This window comes from Coturnix japonica, chromosome 2, assembly GCF_054131305.1.
Source record: "Coturnix japonica strain WE chromosome 2, WE-NBRP24, whole genome shotgun sequence".
Lineage (NCBI taxonomy): Eukaryota > Metazoa > Chordata > Aves > Galliformes > Phasianidae > Coturnix > Coturnix japonica.
Window position 1 is genome coordinate 16,433,088 of NC_140664.1, and position 24,333 is coordinate 16,457,420.

The 24,333-nt window shown below is 36.0% G+C and overlaps 1 protein-coding gene across 1 annotated transcript in view; it reads left to right on the forward strand.

Moving 5' to 3' along the window:
* Positions 1 to 21,641, forward strand: part of ANGPT1 (angiopoietin 1) — a 148,076-nt gene extending 126,435 nt beyond the window's left edge. The window contains exons 8-9 of the mRNA XM_015856162.3: positions 8,141 to 8,271; positions 19,197 to 21,641. Coding sequence (XP_015711648.1) covers positions 8,141 to 8,271; positions 19,197 to 19,357 — 292 coding nt within the window. The 3' untranslated portion in view covers positions 19,358 to 21,641. The remainder of the gene's footprint in view (positions 1 to 8,140; positions 8,272 to 19,196) is intronic.
* The last annotated feature ends 2,692 nt before the right edge of the window (positions 21,642 to 24,333 follow it).

Here is a 24,333-nt window from a genome sequence, read left to right on the forward strand (position 1 = left end):
AGGTGATGGAACAGTAACGAGATTTTAATTTTTCATGAATAAGAAAATAATGAATCTAATATCTGAAAAGCTACATTTCAGATTTCCACGGAAGCATAGCATGAATGATTTTGTTTTAGTAAGCATTGTGCTGAAAAACATTTTTTAACAGAAAACTGTAGTATTAGATTAATGTATATCATTTGTGCTGTATTTGTTGAGAGACTGGAGAGATTTAGTCTTTTTCAACACATCACTGTCATAGTAGCCTTTAAATATGCTTCTCTCCCTGCTAGCAGCAAAACTGAGTGTTCCCGTATGTTTCCTGTCTATCACCACCATGTTACTGAGATCAGCTGCAAACTTAGCAGCTTATGTTGCCTCAGTGACTGTTCCTGTGGCTTCTGCAGAATGTATTTCAAGTAATAGAAGCATATGTTTGCTTGTTCACTGACCGGAAAAAAAGTGTACTTTAAACATTTTCTGTAAGTTGTGACAAAGCACAATTTGTCTGTATACAGTAGTATGGCAGGCCATCCTGTGGTAGGAAAAATTTGTCTGGCAATAAATCTGGCTATATTTTAATTATCCCTGCTTACTGAACCTTGTCCCAGGTTATACAGCATTTGAGTCAATTACTAATGAAATTTAATATAGAAAAAGGCAAATTTATTATATTGCTTCTATGTGGTCACATCCAGTACCACAGAAAAGCCCACGAGGTGCCTGCGTGGTTTGCTGTAATGTGTAGCTGTTACTTTTTCATGGCTCAGTTGTTAGCCAACACTCACATCTCAGACTATATCATCTGAGACCTCCCATTTATCGGTTCCCCTCCTTTGATCTGTCAGGTGCGTGCAGCAAAAACACAAACTAGAATTAGCACTAGCTTTTCAGAGAGGAAACAAGTTTTTTTCTTAATAGTATGAAGTCCCACAAAGGGTCTATCTACACTATGATGTCCTATAGGCTGTACTTGAATTCTATAGGAAAAGTGTTTATCTTCATTTATAGCTGTATTTTCTATTACCTTCTTGTCCTTAAAACTGAAAAATATATGTTCTTGGCCTGGATATATTGAATTAATATTTCTTATGTCATAAACAGCTGGCACATTTCAATTGTCTCATCAGGAGAATGGGCAAGGAGTTGTAGTAATGTCAAGTTTAATCATTGCAACACTGAGTCATTGCTACAGAATCGCAGAGGAAGAAGTACAGAGGTCATCTTGTCTTACACTTTTTGTAAGGAATGGTGGGAGGAAATTATTTACATGTGCTGACCGCAAGAATATTCAGAGCCAAATTAAAAATCTGTTTAAGTTGTCAGAGCTACTTATTCCATTATTTAGGTTTTGACATTCTACAGAACCATCACATCTACTGTTTTCAGTTACAAATTCTACTAGGAGTCCAATAAAGTTTAAAGTCCACAAATTTCCTTCTTATACTGTTGCTCAATTTGAACTAAATTTAAGGTTTGGAAGAATTCAGTATTGTTTTGTTGTTTTTTTTTACATTTACACTGGTGTTTTTTTCCAGTCAGACATCAGCTTTGAAAGTCTTGCTCTTCATGTTGTAGGTGCTTTTAAATCATCCTAGGATGGGTAGCAATATAGATGGTGAATTGCTCTTGCAATTTAGATAAATGGATTAGCAACAGCTCAGAGTTGTGTAATAGTAGTGGTGACTGAACTTTATAGTGTTTCTTTAATTTCTCTAGTGTATTTTCAATTCTTTACAAGTAGCTTTTAATTTTCTTTTAATGCTTACTTATCTCATCTGCTGTTAAGTTCCTGTTAAACAATCCTTATTTGTGATGAAATATTATATTTAATTTTGATTGTTTTAATAATGAGAGTACTTACTGCTCTATTAAAACCTAAATTAAACATTTTTCCTTGAAAATGTAGGTTGTGCTTAAGAAGATTTTTTCTAACAACAAAAGAATGTAAATGTGCCCAGGGTACCAAGGCAATCTAATTCTAACCTGAAGGACAAAAGCATCAACTATAATGCCTTGCAGTCTGCAACTCAGAACGGTTCAAGCTCACAGAAAACTACCTGATCTGGACCACAGATAAATAGTCCATTCTCTTCAGCAAAGAGAATGTACTTATAGAAATGTTTCTCCTTGTCCCTAAGTAAAGAGTACTAAATACTGAAAAAATTGAATACTGACCTAGGCCTCCTACATAGTTAATACATTTTGTCCATCTGCATTTTTAACAGGATGTTGGCAGACTTTTCAACTTCAGTCACAGCAGATTTTCTTTAGAGTGATTATTTATCACATTATTTATCAAATATTTGAAATATAACTTTATTACAAAAGTTGTTTTTTTTTTTTTTTTCTTTTTCTATTCAGAGGTAACTATCACTATTAATGCTTCATGCCATTTTGCAATATATCCATGAAGAAAGCATTTTGGGAGCAAATGTATTTTTTATTGTTTTACAAAATGTGTATTCGTGACCAGCAAAGCTGCATGAGACTTACAGACATCCTAGCTATTTCACTGACAGAGTGCTCTAAACAAAGAACTTAATGATTTCTAGAGACTCAGGAAAAGAGTATATATATAGAAAGAATTAGCTGATATCTCAGTTCTGGGAGACACTGACCTCTCATTAGTTCCAATTTAAAAAAATAATAATTAATTAATTGAGGACAAGTGCTCCATAAGCAAACATCGAAAAAGAAATAGTTTCCTTCATCATTAATAATGTTTAACACGCAGTCTTTACACAAGAATTTATGATTGCATTTATTTTTTAGATCTTTTAATGTCTCATTATGTATGATGCAATTTTCATAAGAACATTTTCCAGAAATACTTAACTCTTTTTGAACTTCATTTGAAGTTATTCTGAGTTAATCTATTAATCTCATCAAACATGTGAAAAGAGCTAAGCTGTGCATTCTTGAAATTCCAGGTGATCTAATCAAGGTGATCAAAAGAGGTTTCTAGTGTAAATTTCAAATGACTTTTTCAGGCTGCCCTAAGATGTTTATGTAACTGTTGGTAGAATTATTCTTTCCACACAATATAATTTAGAATCATAAAATCTCCAAGGATGGAAGAGATCTCCGAGGTTACTGAGTCCAACTATCCACCTACCACCAACAGTTTCCCACTAAACCATGTCCCTTAATTCTACAACTACATGTTTCTTTAACACCTTCAAGGATGGTAACTCAACTGCTACCCTGGGCAGCCCATTCCAGCACTTGACCACTCTTTTTGAGTATAATTTTTTCATGATATCCAACCTGAACCTCCCTTGGTGCAACCTAAGGCCATTCCCTCTGTTCTTAAATTTGCTTTGCTTTCAAGAGACTGGAGATAAGGGAGCTCTGTCCCTGTATGGAATGGTGAAAAGCAAAGTATGTTTAAGAGTTCTTCCTCACCATCTGTTTATATTGATCCCTCGCTGCTATTGCAACAGTAATCACATGGAAAAAAAATGCAGAGGGAATTTCTAACACTCATGTTAGATAAGACAGAACAGTTGCTTTTTCTATAATGTGATGTCTTTCCTAAAGTACGTCAATGAACAAAATTGTTTTTCTCTAAATAAGTACCATCAGCTGCTGTGTTCCTAATTATGATCTTAGAATTTCATAAGAATGTCATCAGATGTCCTTATAACTTCATATACACACTCAGCATTTTACTTACTCCTGTTTACTCCTGTTTTATTTGCTAATGCTTATTTGTTTCTATTTTAATTTCAGTGTATATAGATGAAGGCTTCTTGTTTATTTCACCATAACTTTGCCTTTCTCGCCAAAACTGTAAATCTAAGTAGTGTTTCAGGCACTGCCCTTGATCTTCAGAACTTCCCTGCAGTGAGCAAGTGAGAAGGCAGGAGTTCTGAAACTGCCCCTGGACTTTTGATAGGAATTAGTTTCCTTTTTATTTTTTGCTTCTTTTCCTTAGTCTTGTTTAAGTACAAACAAGAGCTCCACCCTTAATCACCGTCTTTTCTAAATCTGTCCTGATAGCTATTCAGAGCTTCTTTTAAATATTCAGTCCTACCAATTTGATTCTGTTATCAGTAAAAACATAACTAAGCCTAAATCATAAGATACTTACTGCTAACTGAGGGCTAGTAGAATCATCACTCACTAGTACAGGACAGTGACGTGCTAATCTCACACCATGTTGACTCTGACACATATGGCTTGAATGGAAGTTCAGAAACAGGATAACCAACTACTTCACTTTCAGGTTTGTTTTTTGCTTCAGACTAAATTTTTACCCAGTGTAGTGCCAACTTTGCCGTATTATTTATTCTGAACTCTTTTGGCAACACCAATTTAAGTAAAAAACTCCTTATCAAAATGTTACTGTTTTATAGAATCACTGAATCATAAAATTGTTTGAGTTGGAAGGGATCTTTAGAGGTCATCTAGTTCAACTCCCCTGCAATGAGCAGGCACATCTTCAGCTAGATCAGGCTGTTCCATCCAGCTGGACTTCTAAATTTGCAAGGACAGGATATGAATACTGAGTATTGGAGTGTACTGAATACTCCACATCTGGACACAGTACTCAGATGAGTTCTCACTAGAGCAGAGTAGGGGTGCAAGATCACCTCCATCGACCTGCTGACCATGTTTCTTTATATGCTGCCCTTGATATGGTTGGCTTTCTGGGCTACAAGGGCACATTATTGGCTCATGACCAGCTTACCATCTACCAATACCCACAGGTCCTTTTCAGCAGGGCTGCACTCAGTCCTTTTGTTCCCCAGCTTGGACTGTTACCTGGGGTTGCCATGACCCAGGTACAAGACCTTGTACTTCAATTTCTTGAATCTCATGGGGGTTACCACAGCCCACTGCTTGATCCTGTCTAGGTCTCTCTGGGTGGCATCCCATCCCTTGGATGAGTCAACTGTACCACACAGCTTGGTGTCATCCACAAACATGCTAAACATGCACTCAATCCTGCTGTTGATGTCACTGATGAAGATACTAATGAACACTGGTTCTAGTACTGACATCTAAGGGACACTACTTGTCACTGATCACCATCTGGACACTGAGCCACTGAACACCATTCTCTGGGTAGAGTCTTGCAACCAGTTCCTTGTCCAGTGAATGAAAGAAAGATGTTGTGGGGGCCTTACTGAAGTTGTTCTCTTAATTGGCCCCTCACACACTTTTTAACCTGTTTCATCATGTAGCCTCAGAGTACGGCTCATCTTTTCACTGCTGTAATATGGTTAACGTACTACAATTGCTTATTTCAGGTTTAGAGCTAAATCATTAGAGACCTACCAGACAAATGGTGTTCAGGGAAAATAAAAAATAACTGGCAAGATTAAATCTGCTGTGAGTGGAATGTTTATAAAATATCAGTGTAAAAGCATATGCTTGTAAATAATCCTATTGCCTATCCCATTGGGGAAAACATTGCACACCACCACACTCACATTCGTCTTTTCCATAGTGTTTTCTTACAATGTAAGAATATTTTTTATTGGACTAAGTGAGTTTTATAGTGTTGATTGTTAGTAAAAAAAATCTGGCTAGCGATGTCTTCCTGATTTAAGTAAGCAGTATTTGTTTTTTATACTGACTTTATGAGACTTCTGTGAGTTTTGGTGTTCCTGATATAGTGGCATTTTGAAATCAGATTGTAGATATCACTTGAAAAGTAATTTTTCTATCAACACGATCTCAGAGAAGTTTATTTTGTTCTGCAAAAAATTAGGCACAGCTTGCAAAACAAGGCAAAATTCCAGTGAATGAAGTTGAGATCAATTCCAGCCTTTACTTTATGTGGAACAAAGAAACAATGAACAAAGCCAGATCATAATGTAATTTTATCTAAAGAAAGCATGCTTTGATAGAGTAACATTACAATTATGGGATAATTGCCACTATGATTGGACAATAGCATAATGTAATGAACTTGCTGTATTTCTGTTCCTCAGTTGTTCCTTGTAAACTTCTGAGAATGTTCGTGATCTTTTCTTGTGGCTTACAGTTTGCCTTATCCTTTCTTTGCAATTCAAAAGTATTTGTGCAAAGTATTTACATCTAATCCAAGAAGTTTTATATGTACATGTGTATATACTTATCTATAGATAAAATTTACTCTAAGAATTGAACCTAAAGTTATTTAATCATCAGATTCAGATCAGGCAACATGCAGCATCAAAATCAGATGAAGGCAGCTGTTGGAAAGATAGTCCTTACAGTTGTTTTTTAATAAGTTTTTCTTTTAATATATTAAGTTGAAGCACTTGTTGTTTTCATTTTAAAAGGTGGAAAATATTGCATAGGAAGAATATAAGTGAAAATTAGGTGAAGTTTAAGTCAGTCTAAAAATGTGAATTTTAGACTCTCAAGAGCCCCAAGCAGTAATTGTATAACTCCACATCTTGAGATGTCTCAGTCACTTGGTATAAATCTACATGGCTTCACTGGGATAAAGAGAAGATGCCTTTCAGTAACATGGTTCCATGACAAGCTAAAAAAGATTGGATTTGTTTGGATCTAACATTGCAGAAGCATGCAAGACAACTAAGCTAGTATTGTACTTAAATAAAGAAAAGCTGTCATATGGTAGCTGCATGTCCCTTCTCATCCCTATCAAAAGCAGATCTTCAAACACAAAATTCTGTGAAAGAACTGTATTTTGTTAACTTTATGTCTAGGAAACAGATTCTTCTTCCAATCTCTGAAAGATGCCAGTGTCTTAACTACTAATTTGTATAATAGACCGGGTTAGGGATGTTCCCTACTTCTGCTGTTGACACTATGATCAATTTGAAGCAAATTATCTATTTCCATATAAATAAATGCAGGAATGACATTCTGTTTAAGGCATTTGCTTTTTTACTCCTCCAGATTCACTGGATTAAACTGAGCAAAATCTGAGAGACAGTAATCACTATCAGTGAATCATAACTGCTGCTCTTTTTTACTGTGTTTGTTGAAGTTTGGAAGGCATTTTTCTGGGATAACACTTCCATCTGTAAATCCCAGAGAAAGTCACATCTCTCCCATTTTACAGCTTAAGTCCCACTTTTGATTCCATTACTCATTCAATATCTCAGAGGTGTACATATCCTTCTTCAATAACCCTAGAAGAAACTTGTTTCTCACCTTCTCTTTAGTGAAGCAGTCTATCCCAAAACATGTTGTTGGTTTTCCCTATTTCTCCTGTATTCCTTCCTTTAAAGCTTCAGTAAGATAAGTACAGGATGCTTCTTCCTCTTTCTCTGGCCCCAGTGACCAAGGCTTGTTCCGGAGATGTGGACATTATGGCTTCATATTTCTCTAAGATACTGTCTTCTTTTTCATGTATATGAAGATATTATTAGCAAAATATACTCACATCTTCCAGCAACATTTTATGAAAAAATTACAAGTCAGATGTCTGATTTAGGTAGCTATGTGCAGAAAGTAGTTTTTGCTAAGCAACACAAATGCTGTTGTTACTTGCTGAAGCTGAGCTTAAATTCCTAGCTCATGGTTGTGTTTTCATCTAGTTGACAAAGCTCCTTAAAGAAAGAGATATTTAGCACTGCAAATCATTAAGAGTTCTGTGGCTTGAACTCTAAGTTATTTTTCATTCATCACTCAGAGACAGCTTTGGCAGAAGCAGGTTATTGGCTTGTCATGTAACTGGTGGAATTAAAAATTCTGAAACTGATGAAACACCCTTTCAAGCGTAGGGATTAATAACATGATTGCCATTAGCAGGAAATGCTGTTTTTGTATCGCATTAAAGAGAACAGTTACATAAATACTCAATCATTGTATCAATGTACTGCAATTCTCTGGGCACCTATCCTCATTCCCTTTCTGGTCTTTGACACCTTCCACTTTCCTGCATTTTCCAGTGTGGATTCCCTGTGCTTGGTTCTGCTATGGTGCAGGGACTATGTCCTGCAGGGATTACAGATTACAGACACATTGAGAAAAAAACAAAAAACAAAAAACAAAACAAAAAAAAAACAAAAACAAAAACAAAAAAACACCAGAATTTCCTCATTTCGTCAGGAAAAAAAAACAAAAAAACAAGATGTTTCTGAAGTTTCTGAATGTACTTTGTACAAGGCAAACTTCATATGCAAAGAGGTCTTCATATTTTATGGTTCTTTTGGGTGACACTGATTGTTTTCTCTCACTGTTTCAGGCTTTATTTAAAAGGTCACAGTGGAACAGCTGGAAAACAGAGTAGCTTGATCCTGCATGGTGCTGAATTCAGTACAAAAGATGCTGATAATGACAACTGCATGTGTAAATGTGCTCTCATGTTAACTGGAGGTGAGTACCACTCTAGAGATATGTAATACATTGTTGGGAGTCCACTATTTTCCTTAGGCAAATATGGATGAAGTTGCATTCATGGGAGTGTAAGCACTATGTGAAAAATTCCTTTTATTTTTATTACTCCTACATTTTATGTATGTTATAGTAGTGCTAATATCCCTTGTTGCAACATATTCAATAGGGAAAGCATAAGTTAGCATTCTTATTGAGGTAAGAAAGTCAAAGTAAGAGGGAAGAAATGTAGAAATGAAGAAGGGAGAAAGATCTTTATAAGATGTTGGAAATGAATATCTCAGAAAAATAAGAGAGAAAGGGCAGGGAAATAGAAACATAGTTCACTCTGAAAATAATGTCTATTATTTTTTTCCATGGAAATTACAGGAGACACAAAAATCACAATAACACAATTTGATAGAGCAAATTCTCAGCTACAAAACACTATTTTTCAACACAGTCACCACTGTTGAATGAAATGCTACTCATTTTCTCCAGCACTGAATGGGAAGAACCTGCATGCTAGACCCATAACAATCTGCACCAGCTGCGGTTTCACAGTACTGTTTCTAAGCTGCTTTGATGACATCATTGCTAGGAAAATGTTGCTCACACAGTTATTTCATCGGGCTGAATATTCAGAAAATATTTCCAAACTATACAGTGAATGTATAAGGAAAATCCAGCCAAGACTGACTGTGGGATCCACAGTCCACTATGATATGAGGCCTGGAGTAATTGTGTTACAAGATAAAGACTTTCTTCTCTGGACTGACTCTGGAAGTTTGAACCTTCAGTTCAGTGTTGTGATGTAGCATTCAGAGTTGTTGTTTTTTCTGGGATCCGGAAAACCCAAAAGAATCACACCCTTCCTATACCAAAAGACAGTGCCTATCACTCTACCATCTGAAGGCTGTCTCTTGTACTTTTTCTCAGTGGGAAGTTCATGTGTCACCACTTTGACTATGGCCTGCAGTGGTGACATTTGTAATGATGCAATCCAGAGAACTGTTCCTTTCAGTCTTATATAAGTTCAGTAAGTCATGACAAATGTACCTACAACGTTATTTCTGCTCCTCTATGAGAATTTGTGGGACCTACCTCAGGAAAACTGCAGTATTCCAACTATTTTTTTCAGGCACTGAAGGCAATAGTGAGCTCTGTACAAAATTCCCTGATTGTAATTTGTGTGGGTGAGCTGATAGTGTGTGTGACAGCTGGGCATGACCATCTGGAATGTGGCTTGTCTTTTATGATCCTCCACCACTGCTGAAATGCACTATCCAAAATGAATGTTGAGTGTCAATGGGTATAATTTTTTCCTCATAGAAAAATCCAGCAACACATGTTTGCTTCATATGCACTTCCATGTCAGACAATATTTTGTCAGACTGCCCCTCTGCTGCCATTTGTCACATGGCTACAAAATTTAACAGAATATTGGTAGGATGGTTCCATCTCTGCCACACCACCAACATCCACCAGTGATGTCATGGACAGGCATAATAAAATAGGAGGCGTTACTTTCAGAGCACCCTTCATAACAGAATGTAAGTTTTAAACGTTACCAGAACCTGGATGTGATACTATTATTGAAATAACTACTGTGATTTAACACTTGTTAATACTTTACTTTAATACTTATGAAAGACAAGACCTGTAGATTCCGATTATGGCACTTAGGTGTTCTGTAATGTTTAAAACAACATCCTTAGTGAGCAGAGTCAAAACTCAGAAGACAAGTGGGATGAACTGGGCTGAGGGGAGATCATGAAGAAGTAACATTTGGACAGCTAAAAGAATTAAATCAATCTGACTACCAGTAAGTGTAGCAAACGTGACTGATATCTGTTCCCTCCAATGTGGATGAGAAGTACCCAAGTTTAGCTCCTGTAATGAAGTTATTTAGATCAATCTATGTCCATGAAAGGGGGTTAGTAGGCCTGTGAGCCCCCTGGTCCCAAAAATGGGAAGGGAAAAAGGGAAAAGGGTAGGGAGATGGGAGCTGGGCTCAAGGAAACAGAGCAGCGGAAGGAAGGAGGAAACCTTATGTTACTAACTATGATATTGGAATGTAAGATAACAAAATATAATACAATCTAATTGAAACCGAGGCTAATAAAACAAGTAAAATAAGAGAGAGAGAGCATTTTCCAAAGACCGAGAAGCCTACTTTGAAACTGAACGTGCCACGGTTTGGAAGCACACCCACACCTGCTGCCAGGCAGCGAGAGAGAGAGCGAGCATCACTTCCATGACGTGCTTCCCTCTCTGACCATGAGGTCCTCTGGGAAGTGTAGTTCTTCTTCTCTGGGCTCCACGTGATGTTATGATGTGGAATACAAATAACAAAAATTACAAAACCATGACAGCTCCTCATATGGATACCTAAACACCTGCAAAAGAGTCAGAAATTGCTCTTAAAGTTGGTGCTTATTCTGAGTCATTGAATGGGCAAGGTCATTTTTACATCTTGGACATCTCACTGTAGGAGGAATCTTGCAGTGTGATTCTTTGATTCATAGACTGAATGACAAAGAAAGGCTCTTCACATCCGATCTTCTGAGAATTTCCCTCAGTGACTTCTAACTTTCTTGGAAAAAACTCTGGAGCATAAAAATTATTCAGTATTTTGGATCAGACCTTAAACCAGATATTATTTGTGGTCACTGGCACTCAGACTATAACCAGCTCAGGCCACATTCAGGCATATATGAGACTATCGCCTCTTAACAGAAGATGGGTTTTTGTCATTTTTTTTTTTTATTATTTTTATTTTTTTTATTAAACGTCAGTTCAGGAAACTTATTCCAGCAGACAAGTGATCAGTGTGTTTTCCTATTTGAGTAAGAAAAGTTACTTTTGGGACAAATAATGGGTAAGAAATCAATAGTTGATTTTAATTAAAACTATTATCTTTCTATACTAATGGGTAAATATTTCCAGGGCAGGTCAGAGCCCAGAGAGAATCTCCTAGATGGGGATTATGTCTGTGCTGACGTGCATATTCATTCATGTATCTGAGCTGCCTGGAAAACCACCTCTGCTCCTAGACAGCTAAATCTGGGAGCAGCAGGTTTTGTATATTTTCCTACCCTGACTTTTGTGGCAGGTCAATGCCCTGCTAAGGTCAGCCTGCTGTTGAACAACCATTCCACAAAGATTCACGTATATTTTTCTGCAGCAGACCCATAAATCAGCAGGAAAACCACAGATTGGAATATGTTGGTAGCATTTGAAAGGAATAAGGAGGAGTGGGGTGAATTACCAGAGGGTGAGGAAATCATAAATAGAACAAGTCACTGAAGTGTAAAAGGAGATGCAACAAGGCCTTCAGAAAAAGTGACTGAAGCAGCTGTGCAGCATTTAGTAAGGTGTAGTTCTTCAGGAAGAGAAAGACTTCAGTCATGCAGATTGCTTTAGAAATGTGAATCAACCTCCCTTCTATATCTTTTCCAAACACTGATATGATTTACTCCTTGAAAAAGTCTTTCTCATTCCTTTACAAGTATCCAAAATTGAATTAAAAAACAAAACATTTGTTTAGTGGGTAGATTTCAATTTTATGCCACAGAAAAAGACTGATTAAAGTAGCAATCCAAAAGAGGTTTTGGAAAAGCTCTTTTTCTTTTTCTTTTTCTTTTTCTTTTTCTTTTTCTTTTTCTTTTTTTTTCATTTTTTTTTTTTTTTTTAAGTTATCAGTCTCTCTGTTAGTTTTGGCAGCATCACAGACAACACATTAATGATGAATGATATGAAATCTAAAGTCAGGTTCCTTGTTATCTTGACAGTTTGGGTGATCTTGTTATCTCTATGAGGTGAACTGAATATATTTATGTCAGGAATAAAGCCTGAGATAAGCTGAAGCTCAGAACTGTGATATGGTTACAGTCAAGGCTGAAAATAAAAATGTATGGAGAACACACATTTCTCTCTGTGATCTTACTTGTTGGCAGTTTTATTTAATCCATACAAAAAATATTTTCTCTCCTCCTTTCTACCCTTTCTCTCCCCCAGAATAAAAATAAAATTAAATAGTGAGAGGATTATAATATAGCATCAACAAAATTTTGTGCTTTTGTGCTCTTTGTCCTTGGGAGAGCCCCATTCTGCTAGTTGACTCTATCCTAATACTTATTTTAAGAAATAGTTTTAGTGCATTCACATATGAGCTGGATTCTGAACTCCTGTGGTCTTTTTACAAAAGTTAAACATTTTATCTGTTTTTGTTTGTTTTTCTGTTTTTGTTGTTATTGTTGTTTGTTTGTTTGTTTATGGAAATCATGGAAAATTTCAACTAAGCACCCTTGGGTTAAGATGAGAGAAAGTATATTTATTGATATAATTTCTTCATTTAAATTTGGTGTTTATCAGAGTAGCATCATCTTTGTCTTTTTTTGAAAATAACCACAAGGGACTGGTGCAAAATCTCTGAACAGTAAACTGAGCAAAAGATTATGCTCCCATATCATTTCAAACATTATTCTTGAAGAGTACCCCAGTGATCCACATGCCGAACTTTGTGTAAGACACAGCACTTCAAATGTAACAAACTCTCATCTGTAAGAAGCACTGGATAGTTATTGAGGACACTTCAGACTTATTGGCAGTGAAAAAGCTCTTAATGCCTGTGGATCAAATCTGTTGGCATCAGGCCAAGTTAGAATGTCCTGCTGGGCACCGCCTACCAGCTGAACCCCAGAAACTCTTTGTGCAATTGCCTACAAGCATTGCAAAATGACTTAGAGGAACTTATACTATAGTGAAAGTCAAATATACTTTGTTTGCCTTGCCTTTACTACAAATTGGGATGTATACACTGATATTTAGCTTCAGATGACGTGAGAACATAATTAATCTTTATTATTTAGCTTGCCAAAGTGATATGGGGACATTCTAGATGTCTAGCTAAGACTGAAAAAGCATAGAATTATTTAAATAGGGTTTTTTTTTGTTGTTGTTTTTTATTTAATTGGCAGAAAGCAGAGGTCCATTTGCCTGCAGTCTTCTGTCTTCAACAACAGTAAACAGTAGATACCTCAACATGAGTGTAAAAACAATGCAAATAAATATTACTTCCCCTGTGTATTTTCCTAGTCTGTCTTCTGCATCTCAAGGGTTTCTCAAGTCAGAGATGTTTCCCATGAATATATTTACAGTCCTTGGCATATTTCTTGACTGTTTGGTGAGACACTGCTTGATGAGCAATCCAAAACATAGTGCGTTTATTGTTTTACTTGTTCTTTCTCCACCTAGCAAATTTTACAAATCCCTGACAAGAGCAATATAGAGGATTCTTGTCATTTTTGGAGGGAAGTTCTTATTCAAATGTAGAACTCTGTCCATATGTGGTCTGGTGAGAATAAGAAATACAACTTCCATTATATTTTATTTGAAACAAAAGCTTTGAAAGTGGTAACCTCTGTGCACCTGAAATTATCTGGCCTGAATTCCAAGGATATTTGTCCATTTATGTAGGAAACAACCAATTTGTACATTCATTGCTTTCATAACAATGTTCCACATAAGGCACCATCCATGAAGGATCATTTGTATAACCTAACATTTTATAGTCAGAGGAATATAACCACCATGTAGATACGAAGTTATTGGAATTGCACTGATTTATGCTAGAGATGTTAGAATCATACAATCATAGAACACTTTGAGATGCGAGGGACCTTTAAAGGCCATATAGTCCAACATATAGTTTCCCTTCTGATATTGAAAGGTTGCTATCAGGTCATCTTGGAGCCTTCTTTTCTCCAGGCTAAACAGCTCCAGCTTTCACCTTGTCCTTATAGGAACAGCCCCAGATCTTTCAGCAGATCCTTGTAGGATCCTTGGATTATTTTTATTAGATGTGTTTTATTAGATGTATGACTACTAAGAGCATCATCATTATATTACCATGTTTATAAATGCTAACTATGGACAAGAGCATTTCCTTTGCTTTTACTTTAGATAGCAAAGCAGATGACCATTATAAAAGATTTCCACTATATTCTTCTAGTAATATTATTACTCATTTGAGTAATACTACTTTATTAGGTAGGGTTTTGTTCACAAGAATTTGTACATTCATATTGAACTAAAGATATGGTAAACGTAGGTCTGTGAGGCTGATATGATGACTGGTGATTTAAGATAACTGAACTATTCAAAATTCATTTATTTAAAGAAAAGAGATGATGACATCTAAAAACTTCTCAGAGGTAACAGCAATAGTAATTAAAGAGCAGTGCATAGGATTTCACAAAACATAAGTGTGCTTTTCTCCAGAAGAGCAAGTGTCTACAGGAGTGATTAATGTTTATTTGTATAGCTTATTTTCAAGCAATCTAGCAATGTAACATCTAAATTACTTTTTGTTTGGACAATATACTTTGTGACCTAAGGACTTCTATTGCCAACAGGGATGATAGCATTTCTTATAATACAAAAGAAAATTATTAAAAGTAGGTTAGCCACAAAAAAATGTCAGACTATACTCATTTCAAATAAGTTACAAAGCACTTGATGTTGACAGCAGCTTGAAGAAACTATCTGCATTTCTAAGTAAAAAATTTTCTTAACCTTCTTGCGAAAGCCTTCCCTTTATCACTTCATTAGTCACTTTTATATCTTTCTTCTACTATTATTTCTCATAATGTCTACCTTTCATGATCCACATACATGATTCAAATGTCTCATGGAAATCATTGCCAAAAGTTATATCTGCGGTTAAAATCTTACTGCTCTTCCAAATGGTCTTGAGGCTTATTTGGGAAATCCATTGTCTTGTAGTGAAACATAAACAAGATTCGTCAGTGGAGAAAAATCCTGTGAACATCAGGAAACAAGCCAACATTTAACTATTGGGAATCTTTCCTTGTTTCAGATTGTCTCACAGCCCTGGATCTGCTTTGGTTGGTATTTCCTGCACTGGCCAGTGTTCCAGGTATCTCTCTTAGGTACCTCAGTTTTATGTTCCCCCATTTCATCATAGCTACCAAGAAAGGCAATTGTTCTATTCCTCTTTCCGCAGTCCATAAAGTTGAGCTTGTAGGAGAAAAAAAACCAAAACATTTCTATTGCATTTATCAAAGGAGGTTAACTTTGTTGTTGAGACATGCACTTAAATGTTTTGTGATAACCTGAGACCCTGTGGGGAGTGAAGAGTTTTTAGAGGACTGAAGAAGAGGACTAGAAGAAGTAGAGAAATAATCAAATGGAGAACAAAACAAAACAAAGCAGAACAAAACAAACATACAAATAAAGGGGAAATTGTATATATATATGTATATGTATATTTTAAGAAACATGCAAGAAAGTAAAGCCAGCATCTTAATGTAGTGTTAGGTAACATCTTTTGATTAAACTGAATAGTCTCACAGACAAGTACATTACAGTAGGCAAAAACAAATGCTCACTAAAACGTATTTTGAAAGAACTAATTATTTAAAAGTCTGTGATGTGAAGATTAAGTGGGTCCTCGCTAAATATTTGTAATATCTTGTGTATCTGTGAATCATTCCATTGTGTAACAGATTTTGAATAGCACTGCAGAAAACCTTCTCCCCAAAATGTCAGTTCATGCATTTCTTGCTGTTCCTTTAAGATGAATGAAATGGTATCTAACACAGATTGACATATCCTCATCCCACCACTGTAAACAGAACTCAACTGCATCTGTGTTCCAGATTTGAAAAATGAGGATTAGATTTTCTCTGTTTAGCTCTGTCTTAAGTTTCTACAAGATTATACTCTTGTTACAGTGAAACATCATCTGTACAACTTTCTCTTTCTTTGCTTATTACCCCCTTAGGTATATCACTGTAATCAAAGGGAGGTCAATTGTATTCAAACAGAGGTCTGCCAGAATTTATCTGGCATAAATTCTTCCCTTAAGATTTCACTATGAAGTGTTACCTCTGAAAAAAATACCCCACTAAGTATTATCCAAAATTTAAGAAATTACTGTACAAGGCTAGAAGCATAAATTATATGAATTTGAATACAGAGGACAGTGTAAACACTGGATCTACAGACTACTCACTGCCAATGCTTTATCAGTAGTAGTAGGGTGTGGTTTAAGATACCCTTGTACAGTGTATTCATTACAGATGCATAAAAGGCTCACTGTCAGTGTGAGGATACTGGAAGATTCATTAGGGCAGCACCCATTACCTAACTGAAGCTCCTCACAGTTTAGTTCTGTTTTCAGAATTTAGGGTGGGAGCCACACTGAAAATTAAAATTCTGTATTTCAGTCCACAGTGGCATCTGGGTAGTTAGGTAGCCTCTTAATGGACAAACATTGTTTGTCTTTACTGGTGCCTGAAAGAGGTTTGCAAAGGGTCCTGGACAAATTATCATGCTGGAATGACTGTTTTTTAAAGCAAGGAGCATCAAGCCATCAAGAGTAACAGCCATCACGTAAACTTCATGGCTTTATTTGCCTGAAGAAATAAAGGCAGATATTCAGTACAGCGTTATTATGGAAAGATGCATAAAACTTGTGCTGAAGATTCAAGGAGACTGTAGCGCTTACTATGAAGAAAAGCTGCAGAAATCTTTCTGACAAATAGAGCTTCTAACCAGCAAGGTTAATGTGTTCTTGGCATTGGGAGTATTAGCTCTTTGCAGCCTGGGAATTCATTCTGACCATGCATTTTTCTACTGTATTACATAGATACTCAGTAAGGTACAGTAAAAAAAATTATTCCCATCAAGATATGCTGCAAAACTCCCACTAACTTCAGTGGAGTCAGCATGTCACCTAGTTTATCTGTGTCAATTTATGTTCTGTAATCACATTATTGCCAAGTTTCATGTTGTTTAAAGAAAAACTCAAATTCCCATTGCAATCTAAAATTCACCTTAACATGAAAATGTTTCAACTTTTCATGGTGTTGAAAGACAAATGTAGTTAGGTTTTTTGGTTCCTTTGTTTTCTTTTGTTTTTTTGATACCCTCAGGCTCTTGGAGGCTGAAAGGCAAATCCTCAAATTCATACTGCAAGGATGCTGCAAATGTTGCTCAGGGCTCTTCCATTCTAACATACACAAATAGTTTGAGAGGGATATTCTTGCTGCATTTGATGTCTTCATCACAGTTAACTAATTTAGAGTTCTAATTTAATTGGGGATCTTGGGAATGTAATCAAGAGTAGTTGATATCATCTGAAAGCATCTACTTTAAATAGATCTGAAGAATCACACTTTTTCACTACTTTGCCCATTTTCTCTCCTGGTTTGTATGTATATATATATATATGACATGTATGCATATCATAACTACAGAAGTCTAAAGGCAGTATGATATTTTTCTATACAATGTGCAACAAAAGCTGTGCTCATAGCAAGTTTGAATTTCCTGCATTCAATCATAAAAAAGATAGCAAAAACTCCCTCATTTTAGTAATATTGTTAACTACTTCATAAGTATTTCTGGTTTATTTTCAGTGCTCTGTTAACAAAGCACTCACAAAGGTGCAGGTATTTCTCTACATGCATTTTCTTTGCCAGAAATCTCAGGTTGAAAAGTTGCTGAGCTGTTGCATTTCTTTTTAGACCTAACTTCTCAGTTTACTTCTCCTTCAATTATGCCAGCTCAACAGTTCATGGAATCATTCTGCATACCAGACTGATGTTTTGATGTCACAAAGCAAAGATCTGTTTTTATTTTTTCCAAAATCTGCATCACCTCACTTTTCAGAACAGTCTCGCAATGCAGCATCAGGAGCAACAGCCTAGAAGCTCAAAAGCTGGGGAAGACATTTCTTGCCCTGTGTTTCAGAAAGAATAAAATATGAGACTGTGCTCAGAGTTCAAAGGGTCAGTGAGTAGGAAGCAGGGAAAAAACAGGCAGAGTGAAGGGGCAGAAAAGACACCACTTTCTAATCCTACCTGTGATACCAATCAATTGTATTTATACAACTGTAAAGCTATATTGTAATAGCTTTTCTTAGGGATAATCACATAACTAGAAATATTGTGCTACCTGCAGACAGGTAAATACAGAGCCTAAAAAAACCTGTACTACTTTTTAAATTTGAATGGACATTTGTCAGTTTTCTAAGTCCAGCCAAGAACTTGAACAGAGAATGTACAGAGAAGTGAAGAAATCTCAAATGTATCTGAGTTAGGACTTTTCCAACACTAGTGACTCCAATGTGTTTGTGTTCAGCAAATTTCAAAGTATGGTTTAGGAAACTTGAGACTGAATATATGGTAGTGTGTGGACAGTGAATTCACCTTGGTTTAAGTTGGCCTTTCTGACACCCATCCACATGAACCAATTAGACCATCTGTCCATGCATAGGTATTCTGTCTATCTCAGTGTACACCATTCTGCATACTAATGATATTTCATAGTAATACTGTAATAACAGCACAGCATGCCTAGGTTCGGAACCTATGCTTGGCAAGAACATCTTACCTGTCTGTAAACAAGTGTAAACCTTCTGAGCAGCTGAAAAATCACAAAGAAACAGAAAATAAATAAATAAATAAACAAATCAGTAAATGAATCAGTAAATAAAATTAAATCATACCTATGCTCAAAGTGACCAAAAAAGTAAAATTATGCAAACCATCTGTGAGGTGCTGTCTTATTATGGTACATTGACATGAATTAGATTGACTGTATTATTGTTTAAACATGCAGAGCAGTTTGTTTTTATTGTTCTTGCTCGTGCTTCACATTCAGTGTATACAAACAGAAGGTATTAAATACTTTTCTAGATCTGTAAATCACTGTATTCTCCAACACAACTGGCTACAGAAAACCATCCTCATCATCTCTCTTCCAGGATTCCTTATGAGCTTGATGAGTTTTTTCATGCCAGAAGTTGCTAATCAGATAAACTTAGAAAAGAAAATCGAAGTAGTCTTAGTCTCTTAGTAGTCTTGCAGATAATTTTTTTTCTTTATTGGTTTCAGGCTGGTGGTTCGATGCCTGTGGCCCCTCCAATCTCAATGGGATGTTCTATGCAGCAGGACAAAACCATGGGAAGCTCAATGGTATCAAGTGGCACTACTTTAAAGGCCCCAGCTATTCCTTGCGTTCCACCACCATGATGATTCGGCCCTTGGACTTTTAAAGGTTTTCAGTGGTGAATCCAAGAACAAATCAGAATGCCACTGCCATTAGCAGCACTACTATCACATTCTGAAGGTAAAAGTTGAAGGGCTTCATGAAAGCAACATACAGGCATGCTGCAAAGACTCTTCATTGTCAGTCAATAGCCTTCAAAAACTCCCCTTCAGTCACCCCATGTCTTAATGGCTTGGGGAGGCTTGGTTTAGAAGAAAGTGTCTGCAGATTTTTCCAGAGAAGATTAACTGAATCCAGTTAATCTAACTGAATCCAATGTCTGTCAGTTAATGGTGGTTTTTTTTGTGTGTGTGTGTTGTTTTTTAGTGTTGTTGTTGTTTTCCTTAATATATACATATAAAAATAAAACATGCAAAAAACATACCAGGTTATTCAACAACAGCATCAGAATTTGAAGATATGAAACACATCAACCAAGGTACACTAAGAAGAATGATTTTTAAAAGTGAAACGACATTATTATGAAAAAAAAAAAAATAGAATTATAGAGACTCCTTTATTAAAACTCATCTTAAAGCACTGAAGGTGACCACTCCAAATATTGTTTTTCTAAAATGAACTGAATTTGAATAGCTGGATGATTTAAGTTAATTCCAGAGTCCAATGATTTGTGATAATATTATTTTTTTATTAAATCCTTAAAGGACATGTTTCTGTTTCTCATTAATAAACTGAGTCAAGTGTACGAAGAATGATAAGGGTAAGAAGCATAAATCAGTTGCTCTGTAGAGGTAAATGAGATAATTGACATAATCTCCGAGCTAGGATTTATAGTGTGATAACAAACGTAGATGTATTTTGGGCCTTCTCCCTTCTTTCATTAAAGAAGGTCTGAATGTCACATATGAAAACTGATGGAAGTTTTAAAGACTGTGAAATATTATACTAAAGAAAATACATGATTTTGCATGGAATATTTCCATTGAAAGTACGGGGAACGCAAATTGTTAGGTTATATAAAAAATGACATTAATTCTTGGCTTGAGTCAATGAATTCATTGTACAATATCCTTGCATGTGCACAATTTATCATTAATTATTTTACTTTTATACTAAATTTTCATTTTTTCACTGTATTACTACATTTTTGTAAGTATCAGAAGCATGCCAGCTCTTCTCAGTGCTTAGGCTACAACTATAAAAAAATACTCATCAGATTTGTATAGTAAATAAGGAATTGTGAACTGTAAATAGCATGTTTATATTTCCTGTGATGGCCATTAAATTTGTACATGCAACCCTGGTCCGACTCAAAGAGTGGAAAGCGTCAAAAGGATTTAAGTATTAAAGAACTTTAGAAGACTGTTTACAGTTTTCTACAATCAAAACAAAAAAAATCTGTTGTATTAAAATGTTGCAGAGCTGTGTGGAAATAATTCAGCTATAAATAAGTGTATGTCCCTATCGTAACATCAAAAAAGTTGTTAAGTTGCCCACAGACCCTTGTGATTTAATCATGTGAATAAACTAGAATCTAAACTAAATTTGGGAAAGGAGCTTAGACTCATTCTACATCTGCTACCTTGATCTTGCTCCCACTGAAATCAAAAGTAACATTTCTATTGATTAAACTAGGACCAAGATCAATCTTGTAAACTGGATGTGATGATTCTGCTTGTCTGTTTTTTGGGTAAGCTGTTTGTTTGTTGAACTGTTACTGAAATTGGGCACAATCAAGATCAAATATCTTAGCAGAGTAACTGCTTTTATTTCCTTAACAGTTTATTTTAATGGAATGGAGAAAAAAAAAAAAATAGACTTGAATTTTTAAAACATCCCTTATTAAAGATCACAAAGCCCACAAGGTTCTCTGTTTTTGCTACATCTTGATGTTTGCTTTTTTAAAGTGAGAAGCTCTTTCTTTTTGTGTATTTGTATATATTTATATATATATTTGAAATAATCCTGCACAAGGATTAATTTGCTGTTTTCTGCTGAATAAGTTACCAAACTAGTCCTTGCTCAGCAGTTTCTTCAGAGGGCTGTTTTGTCTCAGTTTCCAGCAGTTTTATGAATTGTTCTTCATTTATGCGCAAAGACTGAGGTTCATCTTCCGCTGTGTTCTCAACAGATTTATATTTCAAAGTCTCCAAGTTTGGACTGCAGTTTTTACAGAATGTCTTGCAAAAAGCAAAACGCATTCAAAATCAAAAGCATGGTATTTACTGTTTATTTATCTCGGTTTGGGGAAAAAAAGAAAAAAAAATAAGAAAAAAAAAAGAAAAAGTGGATTTGATGTCCTATCCTTTATAATAAAACATTTCTTAAAATTGCAGGCTCTGTGATTTCATTTACTTTGAGCATGCCTTTCTGTGGCAGGCTGACAACATTTTACAAACCACCATCTCTCCCTCTAAGAAACATTAGCAAATTTATTCAAAGCATAGGAAAGGAGTTTCATTATAGTTTATGCAGAAATGTGTATACCACTGGATTAAAATACCTATTTCAGTTGTGATTCAGTTTTCTCATTTAAACTAGTGGGGCATTATTTCTCTCAGTTTCAAATCATACAATTCTAACAGTCTTTAAAATAACATTTTTTATTTTTTTTTATTTTTTTTTAATTCCACATGCGAATACAAATAGAACTGTGCTGCCTATTTCTTTTCCCTTTGATATGTTTTCTTTATCATTCCTTGGAAAAATTTCCATTGATCCCTTCACCAGCAATGCTTCTTACTACATTTGTATGCCTTTTAACACTAAAAGGGTCAATTTTCATGACTTTGTAATGCATTTTTCCCCATTTTCTCAGATTTCTTTCTATTAAATCACCTTGAGAATTCCATTCATTCAAACCAAACTGGCTTTTTATAATTGTTTTAAAAAAATTGAGGAAATAAATTTATAAAAGCAAATTTTTGTGCCTATTGCCCCTTATTCTATCATAGGGAACCTTCTCAGTCTTCTCCAGGCTGAACTGAGAAATTCAGTTATATTATATTCCTCATAATGGAAATGTCCCAGGCCCCATCTCATCTGAGTGTACCTCCACTGGGCTCTTATGAAGTTCCCTGCCTTTGAATGAGGAGCCCAGAACTGATTCTTGAATGTCAGTCACTTCTCCTGGGCCTTCCAATTACCTTCCATTGCTTTAACCTATGTGTTACCTTCAAGTTGATCCTTGAAGTGGTCAAAGTTGCCTCTCCTGAAGTCCATTTCTTTATTTAAAATGGCATTTGTCATCAAAGAGACTAGAACAATCAATGCCAGTGGTAATAATAAAGTCACTGTTCACACTTGTCGTTTAACTGGATAGGCAGGATGGCACCACACAACAGTTTTTTCTTTCCCTTCCTAGGTGGGATAGGGGAAAGAATCAGAAAAAGGTAAAGCAAATTAGCTCTTGAGATAAAGTTTAATATGACAGAAAAGGAAGAAATAATAATATGTATCATGATATACAAAACATGTGATGCACTATTGCTCATCATGTACTGACCAATGCCCAGCCTGTCACCAAGCAGCAAGCAACCTCTTTTACCAACTCCTTGTGGTTTTATTGTCCCACACGTTGCTACACAATATGGAATATCCCCTTGACCAGTTTGGGCCAGCTTTCTGTTCCTGTCCTCTTACAAATTCATTTACACCCCCAGCCTCCTTGCTGATAGGACATTGCGAGAAGCTGAGAAATCTTTGATATACTTACTGTAAGTACTGAAATATCAGTGTGTTATCAGCAGTGCTTACCTCCCAAATCCAAAACGTGACAACATACCAGCCACTACAAATGAAATTGTCATAGAATCATAGAATTGTTTGAGTTGGAAAAGGACCCTGCAATGAACAGGATCATCTAAGGCTAGAATAGGTGCTCAGAAACTAGCCCAGCATGGCCTTGAATGTCTCCAGGAACAGGGAATCCACCAGGGCTATACTTCATCACTCTTACTGTAAAACATTTTTCCCTTATATCCAGTCTAAATTTCCCCTTTTTTAGATTGAAAACATTTCCCCTTATCCTATCACAGCAGACTCTGCTAGAGAGTCTGTCCCCTTCCTTTCTTACTTATAGCCCTCACTTAGATATTGAAAAGACTCTATCATGTCTTCCTAGAGCCTTCCCTTCTCTAGGATGAGCAGCCCCAACTCTCTGATTGTCCTTGTAGGGGAAATATTCCCTCCCTTGGATCATTTTTGTGGCCCACCTCTGGACAAGCGATTTTCCAACAAAATTAACACATTTGCAGCCAAAATCAAGACAACACATCACAGTTAAATATCTTCTTTTGTGAAATAGGAATATATATAATTTTCACAAATCAGTAGTTGTATTTTCCATCATACACCATTCAATATCCTCTAAGGCTGGATGTGTAGTTTAAATGCACATTTTTCTAAGAGACCTAGCATCCAATACTGAGCTATTCAGCAAGCAAGTCATTGACATTTATAGTACAGAAGATTACCAAAATACAATTCCTTAAACAGCCCTTCCAGATACAATAACATCTTTTCAGTACTTCATCTCAAGCCACAAGTCTGGCTATGCTTCAGTGTCATTTGGGACTGGTTTTGTCCTTTGAGAAGAGCAGACATAAAGGAGCAATTGTGACAAGAACTTAATGCTATGGGTAAAATCAAACTTAATTTACGACCGAACTATTCTGCAGCTGTACCACAAGGCATTCCTACCTACCAGTCTTTGCAAGAGCAGGATGGCTTGAGGAGAGAAGCAATAATTTCTGTGTGACAATATGGCTCACCCTGCCCTCTGCATCTTCCTTTAGGCTGGCATTTATATCCAAAGCATTGCTCAGGTCTGATAACATAGTCTTGCCAAATACTATGAGGCAATCATTTTACCTCATAAATAGAAAGCAGACTGAAAACCCCTTGGGCTAGAGCTCAACAACAAGACTGTATGTGACTGCCCCAATTCCTTTTATATGTTGTAAAGCTTGAGTGATGGTAGTCTCGGAGTGGGTTACGTGGAATGTTTGCCAGAGATGATCT